This window comes from Carcharhinus amblyrhynchos, chromosome 11 (assembly GCF_965287045.1).
Source record: "Carcharhinus amblyrhynchos chromosome 11, sCarAmb.v2.hapA, whole genome shotgun sequence".
Taxonomy (NCBI): Eukaryota; Metazoa; Chordata; class Chondrichthyes; order Carcharhiniformes; family Carcharhinidae; genus Carcharhinus; species Carcharhinus amblyrhynchos.
The window spans coordinates 57,358,773-57,377,452 of NC_137334.1; the positions used below are offsets into that span (position 1 = coordinate 57,358,773).

Consider the following 18,680-nt stretch of genomic DNA (forward strand, 5'->3'; position numbering starts at 1 on the left):
GTGGAGAGTCTGCAGAAGGATCTAGATAGGCTGGGCGAATGGGCCAGGAAATGGCAAATGGAATTTAATGTTGGCAAGTGTGAGGTGGTCCACTTTGGTAGGAAGAATGGTAGGAAGGACTATTACTTACGTGGCGAAAAACTGCAGCAGGCGACGGTGCAGAGGGACCTCGGGGTCCTTGTGCATGAGTCGCAAAAACCCAGCTTGCAGGTGCAGCAGGTGGTCAGGAAGGCGAATGGGATGCTGGCCTTCATAGCGAGGGGGATTGAATATAAAAGTAGGGAGGTCTTGCTGCAGCTGTATAGGGCATTGGTGAGGCCGCAGCTGGAGTACTGTGTGCAGTTTTGGGCGCCGCACCTGCGCAAGGATATTTTGGCCCTGGAGGGAGTGCAGAGGAGGTTTACTCTGCCCGTTGAAGTGGTGGAGGCTGCCTCGCTAAATATTTTTAAGAAGCGGGTTGATGGGTTTTTGATAAGAGAAGGGATTAAGGGTTATGGGGAGAGGGCGGGAAAGTGGAACTGAGCCACGACAGATCAGCCATGATCTTATTGAATGGCGGGGCAGGCTCGAAGGGCTAGATGGCCTACTCCTGTTCCTATTTCTTATGTTCTTATGTAAAGTATTCATTCAGGATCTCCCCCATTCCCTCAGACTCAATGCATAGTTCCCCTCCTTTGTCCCTAAGAGGACCTATTTTCCCCCTAACTACCCTCTTATTCCTAATATAAGAGTAAAATGCCTTTGGATTTTCCTTAATCCTATCAGCCAAAGCAATTTCATGCGCTCTTTTCGCCCTTCTAACTCCCCTTTTGAGCTCCCTCCTACTCTCTCTACATTCCTCCAGGGCTCTCTCCGTTCCCAGTTGCTTAGACCTAACATATGCCTCTCTCTTCTTCCTGACCAAGTCCTCAATATCCCTTGTAATCCATGGCTCTCTAATCCTGCCTTTCCCATCCTTCCTCTTTACCGGCACATGCCTTTCTTGCAACATTTTTAGTTTGCCCTTGAAAGCCTCCCACTTGCCAACCGTGGACTTACCCGCTAACAACCTCTCCCAATCAGTGTCCTTCAGCTCCTTCCTAATCTGGCTATAGATCACCTTCCCCCAGTTCAGCACCGTCCCCTTCGGACTGCACTCATCCTTTTCCATTTTTATCCTAAAGTAGACAGACTTGTGGTCACTGTTAGCCACATGTTCGCCTACTTCAACCTCAACCACGTGACCCGGCTCATTACCCAAAACTAAATCCAGTATAGCCCCCTCCCTAGTCGGGCTAGTTACGTACTGCTCCAAGGACCCTTCCAGCACACATTTTACAAATTCCCCCCCATCTGAACCACCCGCTCTAGGCACCTTCCAATCCACTCCAGGAAGATTAAAGTCACCCACTACAACCATCCCATTCTTTCTGCACCTATTTAAAATGTCTTTACAAATGCCTTCTTCCACTGCCCTTGGGCTGTTGGGTGGCCTATAGTACACCCCTAGCATAGTAATCGCTCCCTTCCTATTCCTCAACTCCACCCACAGTGACTCAATCCCTAACTCCTCCATATTGTCCTCCCTCTGCACTGCTGTGATGTGCTCCTTTACTAACAATGCCACCCCACCACCCCTCTTCAACCCTCCTCTGTCACACCTAAAACACTTATACCCAGGAATATTCAGCTGCCAGTCCTGCCCTTCCTTTAACCACGTCTCCATCACTGCCACCACATCTAAATTCCTCACGAACATCAAGGCCCGAAACTCATCCGTTTTACCCGTTACACTCCTCGCATTAAAACAGACGCAATCCAACCCTCCAGGCCTACATGGATCCTCCTTCCCCTTGATAATTTTCCTTTCAACCAAACCTACCCTGTCACCCAACTCGCTCCCAATCCCAGTGCCTAATGAGCTATCAGTCTCATCCCCACACCCCCCCCCTATTAGTTTAAACCCTGCCGAAACACTCCAGCTAACCTCCCAGCTAAGATATTTGACCCCTCCCATTCAAATGTTCCCCATCCCTCCTGTACAGGTGCCCTTCTCTCACAAATACTTCCCAGTGATCGACAAAAGTAAAGCCCTCTACCTTGCACCAATCCCTCAGGAGTACAGGTCCACAGATCCTTAAACGTGACAGCACAGGTGGAAAAGGTGGTGAAGAAAGCATATGGCATGTTTGCCTTCATCGGATGGGGCATTGAGTATAAAAGTTGGCAAATTATGTTACAATTATATAAAACTTTGGTTAGGCCACATTTGAAATATTGTGTTCAGTTCTGGTCACCACATTATCAGGAGGACATGGAGGCTTTGTAGAGAGTACAAAAACAATTTATCATGATGTATGGAGGGTATTAGCTATGAGGAGAAATTGAATAAACTGGGATTGTTCTCCCTGGAAAGACGGAGGCTGAGGGGTAACTGATAGAAGTTTATAAAATTATGAGAGGTATAGATAGGGTGAACAGTTGGAAGCTATTTCCCAGGGCAGAAATGACAATTACAAGGGGGCACAAGTTCAATGTAAGTGGAAGATTCAGTGGAGATGTGCAGGGGAAGTTTTTTACACAGAGGTGGCCTGGGATGCACTGCAAGCGGGGTGGTTTAGGAAAATACGTTAGCAACATTTAAGACTTATCTAGATATATTCAAGAACAGATGAGGAATAGAGGGATGCAAACTCTCTTGGTCAAGATAGGACAATGTGGTCGGTGCAGGCGTGGAGGGCTGGAGAGCCTGTTCCTGTGCTGTACTATTCTTTGTTCTGAGTAAATTGCTGCACAAAAGGAGGGACAAAGCGGTCAGGATCACCATCAGAGTGGGAATCCAGCTATGAGTGTGAGAAGTCTCTTTAAATAACTCTTTGTGCGATGCCATCTTTGAAACCTGTACAGCATTTAAATCTGTACCCACACTAACTGTTAAACAACCACGCACAAAAAATAAACTTTACCAGACCAGTTTGCACTCATCCAAGGCACAGGCCAAGCACAAAATTGGGGACCTTAGCAGAAGATCCAGACAGAAAGACAGAAGCTGAACAAGTCAATATGCTATTTTGTTCAGTAGGTCTGATAGCCGATGATTTTATTATGAGGTAAGGAATCGATGAATCCTCAGCTAAATTTGACAAAGTTTTAAAATAATCTGATGCGTATTTTAAGCTGAAAAGCAGTTCAAAGTTCAACAAACATGTCCAACAGTAAGGAGAACTGGTTGACTCTTTAATAAGTGTACACTGAAAGCTGTGACCTGAAATTAGAGTTTAGTTGTTGGATTGGCTGAAAATGGCCTTTCAGACATGTTTCAGAATTATAGTAAGATTATACTTATGAAAAGGCCAATCAAATTGTCAGGCAATGCAAAATCTACCTCCAGCATTTATGCATTTTATTTGGCAAAAGCAAGTTATGGTACAGAGCAATTCCAAACTGTCCAGCTAGTCAAGTGACAATGGGGCAGCAATATTTAAGGCCAAGGGAAGCAATGCTAAAACTGACCACAAGAGGCTGGGGCAGGTCAGTGCTGTGAAGCCAAACGACTCCTCAGAAGTGACCAGAGACTGGCGATTTCAGCATGGTGTTTAAATTGTAACCACATAGAATACTTCAGTGAGTTATGCAAAGTTAAAACACTCAGACGGGCAGAGAATCTCAAGACGATTAATAAGGTTGAGATACCACATCAGAAGGAAACCCAACTGTGCTTCTTGGGTGAGGTCAAGGATTCTGATTTTCTTGATGGGAACGCAGACATCTCAGTGAATGGTAACCTCAGCACCTGTAAATAGGACAAGGGAGCCAGTGTTACAGTCTTCTCAGACATGGGCCAGAACTCTACCACCTCGCCTGCCATGGAATCAGAGCAGGCGAAGGCCCGACAATGGAAATCTCCATTGATCCCAGGTGAGAATTTCTGATCTTGCTTGAGAGAGGCTGTAAAATCCCGCCCACAGATTTGTGGCTGAGAGACTTCTGGCTCGAACAACAGACAGACAATGGACCTGTGGGAATCTGACTTCTGATTATAGACATGATTCTGAAACCATTAAGGTGCAGCAGGAAGCTGATATTTACATCATATACATCACACATAGCCAATCTTTTTCTCTCCTGAGCAGAGGGTTTCTGTGTTGTTCTTAATCTTCTCAAAACAGCAGAAGCCATCAGAACAACCCCTGTCATCAATTGCACAGAACTGCAAGTTCCTGAAAGGCCCAATATTAAAGATACTTGTGACTGGGACTTCAGTTCCAAATCAAATTCACTCTTCACAGAGCTGCTTTGTCCAATTTCTTTGCAGGTGGCAGAAACTCCTTATTGGTCAGACTAGCCAACATCATAGAGAGTTACCATGGTAACTTGAGTGGAAGGAAGCCAAGAGAATGACCAGCAGCAGCAAGAAGAGCCCAAACATTGAGAAGATTCTCTCTGACAGGAACAAGATAATCTGGTGGCCCTCTAGCAGACCAGATAGAGAATTGACAAAAAGTCATTTAGCTCCAAGGAGCTGAGAAAGAGAAGTGGAAGAAGGCAGCCAAGAGCCAGAAAGACAAGCTACAATCCAATCTCTAAATTAACAAGAGCCCACCATTCCTGGTGGCATGGTGGCCAAGTGGTTAGCACTGCTGCCGCACAGCGCCAGGGTCCCGGGTTCAATTTCAACCTTGGGTGACTTTCTGTGTGGAGTTTCCAAATTCTCCTCCTGCCTGTGTTGGTTTCCTCCAGGTGCTCCAGTTTCCTCCCACACTCTAAAGGGTTAGGTGGATTGGCCATGTAAAATTGCCCCTTAGTGTCAGGGGGATTACTAGGGTAAATATGTGGGGTTATGGGGATTGGGTGGGATTGTTGTCGGTACAGGCTCGATGGGCAGAATGGCTTCCTTCTGCATGATGGGGATTTATGATTCCTTAAATATTACCAGAGTAGATCTGAAAGGATCATCAAGCCTTCAGATTGCCTGATTTGTAAAGACAGGACTTGAGGGAGAGAAGGAAGTTAAGTAAGTAATGTGATGTAAGTACATTGGGTAAAGATTTGAGTTGGGGCAGGGGGAACTGTTATATAAGGACTTCTAGTATAGCAAGGGTTAATGTGAGATTGGGAACCATAAGCCCATAGTGTAATGTAAAAGATCACATGACCAGAATCTAGAGAGACTTGTGCAACATCATATTAGCTCCCAACTTGGACTATACCATGTATATCTGTACTTGGTTATGTCTCATCAAATGAACACATGTTGATGTTTAACTATGCAGGACTCAGAACCTTCTGAAAATCTGCTGAAATCTACTGAAAATATAATATAAACAAACATCTATTTCCAGATACCAAGCACAATTTGAATGCTCACTTCTAATTCTGCAACAAAACTATACAATATGGGATAATATATGTTACCATAGTGATCACATAGTATAAGCTCATGCACGTTGCATGACGGTGATGCCATCGAAAGATAGGTATTACTGGAGATAAAATCCAGTATCTATATTCTGTGAAAAATATACTAACTTTCTAATATGTTCATTTTTTTGAAGAGAAAGGTTATGATAAACTACAGCTTATGACAAGTTTTTGAAAAATATAACTTTGTATGCTTGATTCACCAAATCAATGTACATAATTTTAAGCTGTGACCATGTGTATTGGAGAAGAATTCTTTACTGATGTTCAGAAAGCAGCCTAAATGGATGAAGGGATCTAACATTGGATGGAATTTTACACAGAGGTGGTGGTCTTGCCCACTAACTGAAAAGTCTTCAGCAAACACGGCTCCTTCAGCCTGGGAAGTGATGGTCTTGGCTGTTTCCACCCCATTATGGGTGGATTCCTGTCTCTCAGAGCTGCTGGCTAATCTGGCTAGCAGTTCTTTAGTTTCAACAGCTCCACTGGGAGTGCTGAGCACTGCTGAAACTGCAGCCAGTTCCTGAAGAAGAATAGAAATGGAAGCCAGGTAAGTGGGTAATTGAGATCTAGCCAGACAGGCCTCAATGAAATGATGGAGGCTTGGGGGAACAAACTGGGACACCTGCAGTTCTGGGGGTCCCTCTTTTGGGTGCAGAAAAGTGGCCCGAACCCAAGCCTGCATTCTGTCCACCATGCTTTAGCTGACAAATTACACCATGCGTAGACACGCCCACTGCTGGTGAAATATCAACAACTGTAGGAGGACGCTTTAAAGTTGTCAGTAATTGGTCACATAAGATCGGCCCAAGGTCATGACAGGCCGCCACCTACTCTGACATTAGTTAAATCCCAGCAGGCAGGCAATGTGTTCAGTCCAGTGTCCTGGGACATGCCACCCAATTTTATGCAACCACTTTCCAGCAATATTTCAAAATACTTATTTTTGGAATATGATCTAAATATTACAGAAACAAAGATCATATTCCAAACAATAAGTATTTTAAAATACTTAGAAGTATTTTGCTTTGTTTTTCTTTCCTCTGCTAACCTCTCAGTCTTTTCATATTCTCTCTTCTCTCATCATTAAATCTGTGTCTCTCTAATCACCTCAGTCACCTAATTAACCAAATTTTGTTGACGTGGGCAGCAATAATAGAAACTTGAGGGTAGATCTTCTCTGGTTATGAAATAATACGTGATCTGGGGAGACACGGGGACATTTTTTGATCAGAACATATAGATTACCTACTCCTTGAACCAGCAGAGAGCCATTGTTTCCACAATGAGGAATTCTCAAAGATACCAAACCAGGAACATTTTACAGAAAACAAAATAAAGGTTGGACTATTCCCATCAGAAGTTGATACATCAGAAATATACTTCAAAAATTATATTAAAAAGCTATGCAATCTTAATAATGAAGGAAAAATTGACATTCTTGAAATATAAAATAGATTTTTAGGGCCAGAGATGTTGTTCAACAGTCGTGACAGTTGAGAAGATCATGAAAAATACAATTGCAGGTGTAACTTTTTCAGGGACTTCAAACATAAAATGTTATAATAATAATATTCTTATCAATTCAATGATTTCTAAAGAGACATTTGCAAGGATTTCAATAGTGCAGCCTTTTGGAGGAGCAGGGAATCACTGCTCGTAATGTCAGAATTTCAGTGCTGTATATGAAATGAATGCAGTCTGGATGTGAGGTCCTCCTGTAAGAGCCTGTGTGGATATCACAAAGAATGGGAGAAACATTGCTGAGTATTCGCTTATCATATTGTTCAGTCTGGAGCATGGAACAGGGGTAGGCCATTTGGGCCCTTCAGCCTGTTTGCCATTCAATGTGATCATGGCTGATCTGTGATTTCACTCCAGCAGTCGTACAATATCCCTATTCTTTTGTTTAACATTCCTCTGGTTGCCTGTTTATCTGTTTAACTGTCTGACTTGCCAGCTGAATCGCATAAACACTTCTCACTCTTAAATGTTATGTGGTGAGATGGTATCTGACATATTATATTTCATAACCACTAACATCAGCTTTGCTGAATTTTGTTCTAAAACCTCACCTGAGATCTTGGTTCTTCTTTCGGCTTTTCTGCTTTGTATTTCGGATCCTTGGGCAAACCCCAACCTGCAGTTCTCTTCTATCTCTGAAGGATAGTCCAATATGCCAGAACATAATGGTTTCTTCTCCTCATCAACAGAAGTAGAAAAGGACGATGATGCACTCCGCTTTGCTTCTGAATCCCTCCTTTTATAATATTGTTGCCGATCACCTTGTGAGGTATCTTGAGAAGCTTCATGGATCTTGTAGTCACCTTCATTATCATCTGTGATGGCAAATATTGCTGGACAAAGTAAGCCATTGCAATTATGCACAGGTTAAACACACAGAAGTAGGCTGGCTTTTGATTATTAGCCTTTTAACAGATTATAAGTTCATAAGATATAGGAGCAGAATTAGCCATTCAGCTCATCGAGTCTGCTCTGTCATGCAATCATAGCTAATATGCTCCTCATCCCCATTTTCCTGCCTTCTGCCCATCCATAGATATGGTTAATTGTTGATATATATTTCATGGTAAAGTCGATAAAGCATTTAGCAACTAGCATCCATTACTTTAAATCTATTTAGGGCAGCACAGTGGTACAGTAATTAGCACTGCTGCCTCACAACACCAGGGACCTGGGTTTGATTCCTGGCTTGAGTCACTGCCTGTGCGGAGTCTGCACATTGTCCCCGTGTTTGCATGGGTTTCCTTCGGATGCTCTGGCTTCCTCCCACAGTCCAAAAGTCATGCTGGTTAGATGCATTGACTGTGTTAAATTCTTCCTCAGTACACCCGAACAGGAGCCGGAGGAGACTTTTTATAGTAACTTCATTGCAGTGTTGATGTAAGCCTACTTGTGACACTAATAAACTTTAATCTAAAATCAAATTCAAAGAGCATGGGAACAGGAGTGGGCCAAGTGGCCCCTTCAGCCTGTTGTGCCATTCAGTGTAATCTTGTCTGTCCTGGTTTCAATATAATCACCCAGTTCAGCAACAATTATAATGCATTACTCAACTACGATTCAGTATGTTATCTCATTCTGTTGCATCTTGAGATGCATTTTATGGTCACAAAAATGGAACTTTAGTTCTAACAATTTTAAGCAAAACCAGCATTACTCAAGACTTAAAAAAAACACAAGAAGAACAGTAATAGTTTAATTGGAAATACGGAACTGTATTTGCTATATTTTGATTTAATGGCCAGCACCAAACAGGAGAGATAAATTACCTTCATTTGTTTTCCTTTTGAAGGAAAGTTTTCTTCTTCGAGGTCTGGGAATCTCCTCATCTGAATCATCACTTGTTTCTGCTCTGAGTAGCATGTCTGCCTAGAATAGCAGTAGATGACTTCAAACAAGAGTAATTATAGTAAAAAAGACAGAAATATTTCAGTTTTTACTGAACCAGGAATTAAAGGACATGAAGAAAAATGAATTGTAATGTTGACAATGACATTAGGTGTGCAATGATGGTTCAGCTGCCCATTTGACAAATTTTCTGATGTCAATATAGATGTTAATCAGGATAAATTATTAATAGCAAGGTGTAGTGGGAGGGAATGGTTAACATGAGACCTTTAGACATTCATCTAAAGAGATTACCCTTCAAATGCATCATAACCTGACCAAAACTGATTTAATCTTCTTGGATCAAGGTGCCATACTCGTCAAAACCACTCAGTCCATTCAACATTGTTTGGCTAAGTAATATAAACAACTGATTGCATTTGAACAGAAGAATATAAAATGATGGGTAGGAGTTTTCTCCCTTTCTGTGTCGGCAGGTAGTGGCAGGAACTATTTGCTTGTGGCAGGAACTTATGATCCCATGAATATATCTGCCAGATACCAGCGGCTGGGGTGCACTGTCGGAGGGACCATAAGATCCCATCAATGTGAACGGCAGCAAGATTTTGGTGATAGTTGCTGGGGTAGTCCATAGGGCCCTTCAAATCTGCTCTGCCATTTTAAGATAAGGGCTTTTTTTTTATCTTAGTTCTGATTCTTCACATTATCCCCATCTTCCTTAATACCTTTAGTACCCAAAAATCTATTGAACTCTTGTGTTGAATACACTCAATGAATGAGAATCCATGGCTCTCTGGGAAAGAGAATTATGAATATTCACAATACGTTGAGTGAAGAAATTTCTCATCATCTCAGTCCTAAATGGCTGAACACTTATTCTGAGACTGTGGCCCATTGTTCCAGACACCCTAGGGGAAATATTTTCTCAGTGTTTACATTGCTAAACCTTTAAGAATTTTACATGTTTCAATTGGATCACCTCTTTTTGTCCTAAACTCCAGTGAATATCATATTCTATTCAATCTTCCCTCATAGGACAATCCCCTTATCCTCTAGTGAACTGTTATTGTTACTCCCTGTCGTGCAAGTGTGCTCTTCCTTATGGAAGGAGGCCAAAGCTACACAGAGTGCTCCAGGTCTGGTCTCACCAAGGTATTTTACAATTGTAGTAAGACTCCTTAACTTTTATACTTCAGGTTTAGGTTATTTAACTGTAATGTTATAGAATGCACGCACATTTTCAAATTCTAAACATCTTCTTTTATAAAAATGCCTGGGATTAGAATTCAAAACAACTGCAATAATTCCCCACATTGTTCATTTTGATTTCCTATATAAGTTTGTTCTCAAAATAAATGGCTGCACTTCAGCTTTCTTTATATCAATAATGTCACAATAATTTATCTGTGATAGCTGGAAATTATTCAGGGTTATTTTTTAAATTGCCATAGTCAGATCTCTTATAGCACAACTGAATGTACCCTCAGGATGGTGTTCCAATACTAAAATGCCAGCAGCAGTGCTCAGAGGACTCTGGTGGTTGGTTGAATTGCTCTGATCGCTTTGGAACAGGGCATCATCCTGAGGCCGTGCTCATTTAAATAATTTCAGCTGGGGCTTCCGGTCTGATTGATGTCTGCACCGGAGATGACCCCCACTTGTTGGAGACCCCAGGCATCTGGCTGATTTGTCTCTGATGCTGACAAAAATATTAAAAGACAGAGAAACCTGCATTTATATAGCCCCTTTCACGACTTTTAGGACACCACAAAGCATTTTACTGCCAATTATGATTTTGCGAGGACACTGCAGCACACCTTCAATGCTGCACAGGAATGTCACTCGTGATTATGTGCACAAGTACCTGGAGTGGGACTTGAAACCCACAAAGTTCTGATTGAGAAGTCAGGATGTTGCCATTCTGCAGGGCAGAAGTATGTAATTCAACACACACCTGACCATGTTTAGGCAGAAATACTGAAGGCCTATGATCGTTCTTGGCAGGAAATTTTACAAATGGTAGTGGGGAGTGGGAGCCAGCAGGATGACTCCCCACCGGAATTTCTGTTTGGCCTACTGGCAGTTATATTGGTTACCGGTGTAACTCCAGAGGGAAATCTGCCCCTGCTTCCTCCAGTCTGAGCATGTTGACTAAATATTTAAAGAGAATTTGATACTGTTTAACTGTTAAGCCATCATTAACACTGTTTAATGATTTAGCTCTGTCTGATGTTAATTACTGTGGCATCAACTGATGCATTGCTTCCATCCGTTTTACAAGCAAACTCAAGGTTTTATATAACAAAGCTGTCTGGCACTGACTGAGCACTAATGGAATAATGAGTTAAAGGCGATATTTGTCATATGATACATTCTGTGCTGATGATAAATATAGCAACTGATTTGATCTCTCAAGCTTAAAGTTATTTTGTGAGCAATTATATTAAAAGGGCAAAAAACAACACAAACAGCTTGCTAGAAATAAAAAAATAAGGGATTTGCATTTACATAGCATCTCAAATATAGCACATAGTAAATAATCTGGGATGTCACTCAGATGTACCAAATGCTACAAGAAAGCATAATCAGATTAAAACCAATTAGATCAGTCAGCTTTGTCCCAGACATTGGATTCATATAGACCAAAAGCACCCAGACAAGCCAGCAAAGTGCTCCTCAAAACTGGGAGAACTGTCACTCAGATTAGTCAAGCAATATAACTCAAAAATTCAATAAATTAATAACTCAGGACTGAAAAACAACTTCTTCCCTGCTGCCATCAGACTTTTGAATGGACATTCTTTATATTAAACTGATCTTTCTCTACACCCTAGCAGTTACTGTAACACTATATTGTGCATTCTCCCCATTCATTTTTCCCTGTGTACTCTATGAATGGTATGCTTTGTCTGTATAACATGCCAAAAACAATAATTTTCACTATATTCCAATACATGTGACAATAATAAAGCAAATCAGATCGTAATCATATTCAGTTAGACTAGATAACTCTTTTTCCATAGGTACAGTGAGAATGGGCTGAATGGCCTCCTTCTGTATCATAGGTTTTCTCTGACTCCTTCAATGATTACAACCTTAGGAATCTCCAATGTGGTTGACAATCAAGTACTTTTGAAATGTAGGCACTGGCGTAATAAAGGAAAATACAGGAGCCAATATATGCTCAAATAGCAATTAGATATTGACTAAATAATCTATTTTTAATAATGAAGGATAAATCTTGACTGGGAGACTGAGAACTCCTCTGCTCTTTTTCAAATAATACAAAGGGGTATTTACATTCATTTGGGATGGCAGTGTTGATATCAGGCTTATTTTTCTTCCTGGAACTAATACATTGTTGGATAGAAATCAGATTTCAACTAATGTAATTTAACATTATGTGAATAAACCTCCGATGCCATTCTCTTAATTAAACACATGATCTGTTCCGTTCAGTGGCACAGTGGTTAGTACTGCTACTTCACAGCTTCCAGGACCCGGGTTTGATTCCTGGATTGGGTCACTGACTGTATGGAGTTTGCATGTTTTCCCCGTGCCTATGTGGGTTTCCTTCGGGTGCTCTGGTTTCCTCCCACAGTCCAAAAGATGTGTTGGTTAGGTGCATTAACCATGTTAAATTCTCTCGCAATGTACCCGAACAAATGCCAGAGCGTGGCGACTAGGGGGTTTTCACAGTAACTTCATTGCAGTGTTAATGTAAATCTACTTGTGACTAATAAATAAACTTTAACTTTATGTAGTGACATATCTAGAAGCTAGTTTTAGATCACCAACAATTCTTTCTTTCCGATACAACTTGGTGGGACAGAATCTGTACTGTAGCGTACTTCAAGTGGATAGAATGGCAGCATTCATGCCCAACGTCACTCATTACTGAAGAGAAGGCAATCATTTACAAATGTTATTGCCAATTTGAAGAATGGATATGTATCTCACAATAATATGCAATATGCAACAAATGATGTTTTGTAATGGTATAAACTGATATTAAATATATATAATTTTCAACTTATATTAAAGTCAATAAGAATGTTATTACTTTTATAAGTTTACTAGATATGCTTGTATATGGTTCATTATGAAAGGTTGGTACATTGCTACTTGAGTTGCCTGTGTTAACTGCATATAATTGGCTGTAAAGAAACAAGAATGAATAAGTTGTTACCTTTGAACCTTCATCTCGTAGATTAAAGGTGAGTTCTAGGTTTGTTAAGAAGTAGTCAGAAAATTCTGGATACATATCCAAAACTTCTAAAAGGTCTTCCCTCTGGATCTTGTGCAAATCGCAGTAAGTCAATGCTCGTACATCAGCATTAGATTTCCCAGGTCTTGCATAAAGATGGATCATTTCACCAAAGATGTCATTTTTCCCTAGACAGAAACAGATGTTCCTTTAAAAGTCAAAGCTCCTTGGATATAAATCTTGTGTCACTATTTTTTCCCTGTTGCCGGATTCAGAAAATTCCCAAACTTCTTTTGATTTTTTTTGTATGCCTTGAGAAATAGATTTGAATAAATGATTGAAACATGGAACTCAATGACCTAAGATCTGCGCTGATGTCTTATTGATGATGTATGATATAGTTCTGACCTTCTCAGTGGAAGAAATCACATAGGTGCTGCTTATGCATGAAGCTGCCATAGAAACTTCAAACCCACTGTTCTCTAACTGAAAACATATGTAGAATGCTCGAGCTGAATAACAAGCTTCTGCACAGCATCTCAAATGTTTTATTCTTTTCTCTGGGGCTTTTTGTAGGTCAGTTTTAAGATCGATGATATACATGCTCCATTTATTTTGCTCTAATTAATTTTCTTTTTCCAGATAATTAGATTGTATTTATTGATGATTATATGCTAAGTTTTACTGAATTCTGGTTGAGTAACCCTCAATTTCTGAAAGGGAAATTCAACCAGACAACTGGAAAGCTGCATAGGAACAACTGCAACTTTCAAACAGATTGTTTTAATTTGCAGAAGGCACTCTTTTGAATTTAGTTAGGATTTTTATAAATGGACTTCAATTCAAAGCAGAAGTGGTGGCGACTTTGCCCTGTTCAACGGAGTCTGAGTTTTGTAAATGAATCAAGACAAAAGCAAGTAAAATGTTTTTTTTAAGGTATTTGTTATTATAGGTTAATCACTGCAGTTGCTCAGGCCTTTGTATACTAGGATATGTTGCACATTGATGCCCTTGCAACCATCTATTGTGATGCACAATCAAATGAGCTTTCTTTACCCAATGATCAAAGGTCTATTTTTATGACTGCTATTGCCATTGTAAAAAGAAATTCAGAATTCACACGATTGAGATGTATAATTCCTCCTAAAAGATGTTATGAGTCTCAACAAACAAAGCAGGTAACAATCCATATTGACTTTTTAATACTTCACAAATAATTACCAAGCTACAGATAATTAAATAAAACGTCAGTAACTTCACTGATCCAGCTGTGCAATTCACAATAATAGCAGAAAATTGCTGAACAGAGAAAATCCTAATTTACCCAGATTACATGTGTTCATTCAGGCTTCGACGCTATGCATCATGTATGATGGTAATATTAGGACTCTTTCTAGGACCAGTACCCAGTCCAAAAGCAAAATAATTTTTAAATCTCTTCCAATATAATATTTTATTGGAAAGGGGGGAGGTTTGATCTCCTGTTATAGAACCAGGACAATTTTACTGCCCAATTTTACCAAAGTTGTTTGTCCTTTAAGGGCCAAGCGACAGAGAGGGTCACATGACCCAGGTAACCAATCAGGGACCAGAGTGAGGGATCACCCGAACAAGTCTGGGCTTGGTTCCCACTATAGCCTAGTGGTATAGGCCACTCAACTGATAATCCACAAAACCTACAGCAATGTTTGATTCCTGGATCAAATACCCCCAATGTCTTCACCTAAGAAACCTAGGCTTGCTGAGCAGATTTGACTCTGGAAGCTGACTGGCAGCACAAGGCTGCAAGATCCATATTATAGTTGTATGTAAATAAATGTTACAGTTGTTATTTACCTAACTCATGAATTGGAATTGGTGACAAGAATAAAAGAAAATTAGATCCTAAGTATAAAATTCCGTTGAAGTTGAGTCCAAATTCAGAAACAGAAGTGCTTACAGACATGCCCCTATTTGGACAGATTGATGTCTCTGTGGAGGATTGGGTGCAATATATTGAGTGTTTGGGCTACTATTTCTAGGCTAATGGAGTAGAGGAAGAGGTGAAGAGGAACCAGTCTAAATGATATGCTGAGAGACAGGTTAGTCTGCAGAGTGAATCATGAAGCTGTCCAAAGGAAGCTGTTAGCAGAAACAGAGAATAAGTTTTAAAAAGGTGCTGGAGAGCACAGAGAAAGGAGTTACACAGGAGCTACGGAGTGTGCAAAATGGCATGGTTCACCACTTAAGGTGGAAAACTGCAGTCAGCAGTTGTGCAAAAAATGAAAGTGCAATTACTGGGAAGCAAATACAGCCACAAGTAGAACCAGAAGATTTTAAAAAGTAAATCAATCAATAAGGCTCGAATCAGACTGTTACCAGTGTGCAGGTAATCACTCTCCTGTAGAGGCTGAATGCTTTTCCTGCCATAGGAAAGGTCACTTAAGGCACCAATGTAAAAGCAAGTTATGTCTCCCAATAACAGAGTTAATAATGCATTGCAAGTGCATAATATGGAAGTGTAAGTACAAATGATTTAAATGTTTGTTTATTGTTCAACGTGAAAGTGGGCATGGTAGCCCCATCATTGATGCTTTTGCTAAATATTAAGCTCTTAAAGTTGAACGTTGATACAGGAAACTCTGCCATTTGAATGAGAACATACATTTTGATGTTTACAAGAGGGAGCCCAGCTGTTGTGCTTGAATGATATGGCAGCAAATTTAAAATTTACACATGAGAATCCGTGAAGCAATACTACCACAGCACCTGTAAGCTATCAGCAGCAGTCCGCCCAGCTCTCAGTCATTGTATGTCAGGCAAAGGACCAAGTCCTCTGGGTTGTGATTAGTTCAAGGAAATCAAGTTAAGTTGGATGGAGATCTTCCCCAAGTGCGGGAAGGGTGACTGGCAGAGTCATTGAAGAGATATGACATTGTCTTTTACGACAAGTTGTGTAAAATAAAGGGGCTCCAGACAAAGGTCTATGTAAATCCAGAGGCACTCATTCATTTTTTTCAGGGCAAGACCGAGAAAAGCTAGACAATGGAATTGAAGAGATTGGAAGATTTGGGTATCATCTAGTCAGTTTAATTTGTGGAGTGGGCAGCACCTATAGTCCCCATGATAAAGCCTGACAAGACTGTCCATATCTGTGGAGACTACAAATTAACAGTTAATCAGGCTGCCAAGTTAAATAAGTATCCAATCCGGAAGGTTGAAGACTTGTATGCAAAGCTGGCCGAAGGTCAAGCTTACATAAATTTGGATATAAGCCATACCCTTCAGCAACTTGAATTAGACAATTTTTCCTGAGGTTATGTTACGATAAACACACACCAAGGTTTGTTTTAGTTTACGTACTTACGCTTTGGTGTGTTGTCGTCATGTGCTATTTTCTGGAAAATGATGGAGAATTTGTTACAAGGACTGCCACATGCTACTTGGATGATATTTTAATAACTGGATTGACAGAAGCTGAGCACATGGCTAATTTAGAGGAGGTGCTCAAGAATTTCCAAGAGGTGGGAGTTCAAGAAGGCAAAATATACTTTTCAAACCACTGAGATAGCCTACGTAGGATACCATATAGATGCACAAAGATTACAACCCATGAAAAATAAGGTCAGAGCAATAAAGAAGACACTTGCCGCCAGAAACACAGCCAAGCTCAAGTCATTCTGAGGAAAGGTTAATTATTACGGGCGGTTTCTACTGAATTTGTCAAGATTCCTGGCCTCCTTGTGTAAGGTGCTAAAGAAGCACTAAAGTTGGTTTTGGAACTTGCCCCAGAGAGAAGCTTTCAACAGAGTAAAGCAATTGTTACATTTGTTGAGTTTATTGGTGCATTTTGACCTATCTCAGGAATTGTTGTTAACCTTTGATGCCTCCTCATATGGTGTTGGTGCAGTTTTTTTCCCCTAAGATGGGTAATAGATCTGAAAGATACGTCTTGACAACCCTATAAGGAGCTGAGAAAGGCTACTCACAGACTGAAAAAGAAGGTTTGTCGATTGTATATGGTGCAAAACGGTTGCACCAGTACATGCATAGTAGGCACTTCACCATTGTTATAGACCATAGACCACTCTTGGTTTTTTTTAAAGAAGACAAGGCTCTTCCACCAATTGCATCTGCGAGAATTCAGCATTTTGCATTAATTCTGTCAGCCTATGAATATACATTCAAGCACCGGCCTAGAACACATTGAATACATTTGTGAAGTGAATATACTCAGTCGCCTGCCTTTACCAGAATGTAGTACCTCTCTCAGTAACGCAGGAAATTTGATGGCATTGAATTTTTTGGACATGTTGCAAGTTTTGGTGCAGCAAATCAAGTATTGGATCAACAGGGATCGCTGTTGTCCAAAGCAAGACACAGGAAACTCATAGGTTGGGCCAATGAGCCAGTTTCTGAAGAGATGAAGCCATATTGTATATGAAAGGATGAATTAAGTTGCGAAGATGGCATCATATTTGGGGAGCAAGTGTAGTCGTCCATGTACCAGAAAGGGAGTTGCCTTTGGCTGAATTATACAGCGTTCATCCGGGTGTATGAAAAATGAGTTTGCTTACCAGGAGCTATGTTTGGTGGCCTGGCATCCATACTAACATTAAGAGTGTAGTGAAGCACTGTGAAGGGAGGTTGCCTGTTGCAGCCTCCACTGCACCCATGGGAATGGCCTGGATGGCCATTGGTATGAGTCCATCTTCATTATGTTGGGCCATTTTGGACACAATGGGCCCTAAGGCTGGAAAATCCCACCCAAGGTCAACAGATCTTTGCATGGTCCATGTCCTGCCCACTACAATTTCCGCAGTGGGCATTAACATTCTGCCCAATGATTTTGTTCCTAGTCGATGCCCATTCAAAATGGATGGAAACATTTGAAATTAAGTCTTCGATGTCGCATGCATTTGAGAAATTACGTCAGTATTTTTTGATCCACAGGATACCTGAAGTCATAGTGTTAGATACCGGAACAGCTTTCACAAGTGTTAAATTTCAAAACTGCACCTCTTTAAATGGTATCAAGCACACCAGGACTGTGCCTTACCATCCAGCATCCAATGGACTGGCTGAACAAACAGTCCAAACCATCAAGGCGTGCCTTAAGTAGTCAGGGTAACCCTTGAGACCAGAATCTTATGACTCCTTTTGTCATATAGGACCATTCCCCATTCTACTACAGGAACGTCATCAGTGGAGCTATTGATGGGCCAGAGGTTTCGGACCAGACTTTTTCTGAATTTATCAGGGAGAGTAGAGGCCAGTCAATGTAGTCAGAAGAAAAATCATGATCCAGGCAGATCAGCAGGGGTGGAAGCCATTTTCGTCAGAAATTTAGAAGCACCTCGAGTTGGATCCCAGGAGTTGTTGTATCAAAAATAAAATCATTATCTTATGAAGTGAACATACAGGAAATAATCATCCAGAAGGATGTAGACCATTTTACGAGGATGAGAGTTGTTCCAACAGCCAGTACTGACACCTGACACCATACTGCCAGCAGGAAATGTTGCTAACTATCCACCTAGTCAAGTATCGAGTTAGCCTGTGACAAGCGAGCCTGTCATGGAAACCAAGGCAGCTGAGTTACCAGTACATGAGGAGATGCCTGGTGTGCAGTGGGTTTCTGTAGAAAGCTCCATGCTCCAATGGATGCACCTCAGACAAAAGAGTTATGCCACTCCACTAGAAATCAGAAATCACCCAAGAG

At 40.9% G+C, this 18,680-nt stretch overlaps 1 protein-coding gene across 2 annotated transcripts in view; it reads right to left on the reverse strand.

Moving 5' to 3' along the window:
- Positions 1-18,680, reverse strand: part of kcnh7b (potassium channel, voltage gated eag related subfamily H, member 7b) — a 435,683-nt gene that overhangs the window by 26,128 nt on the left and 390,875 nt on the right. For both annotated transcript variants that reach the window (XM_080199170.1, XM_080199168.1), the window contains 3 exons: positions 12,962-13,167; positions 8,694-8,793; positions 7,476-7,739 (listed from right to left, as the gene is read on the reverse strand). In XM_080199170.1, the coding sequence (XP_080055296.1) occupies positions 7,476-7,739; positions 8,694-8,793; positions 12,962-13,167 (570 nt within the window). The remainder of the gene's footprint in view (positions 1-7,475; positions 7,740-8,693; positions 8,794-12,961; positions 13,168-18,680) is intronic.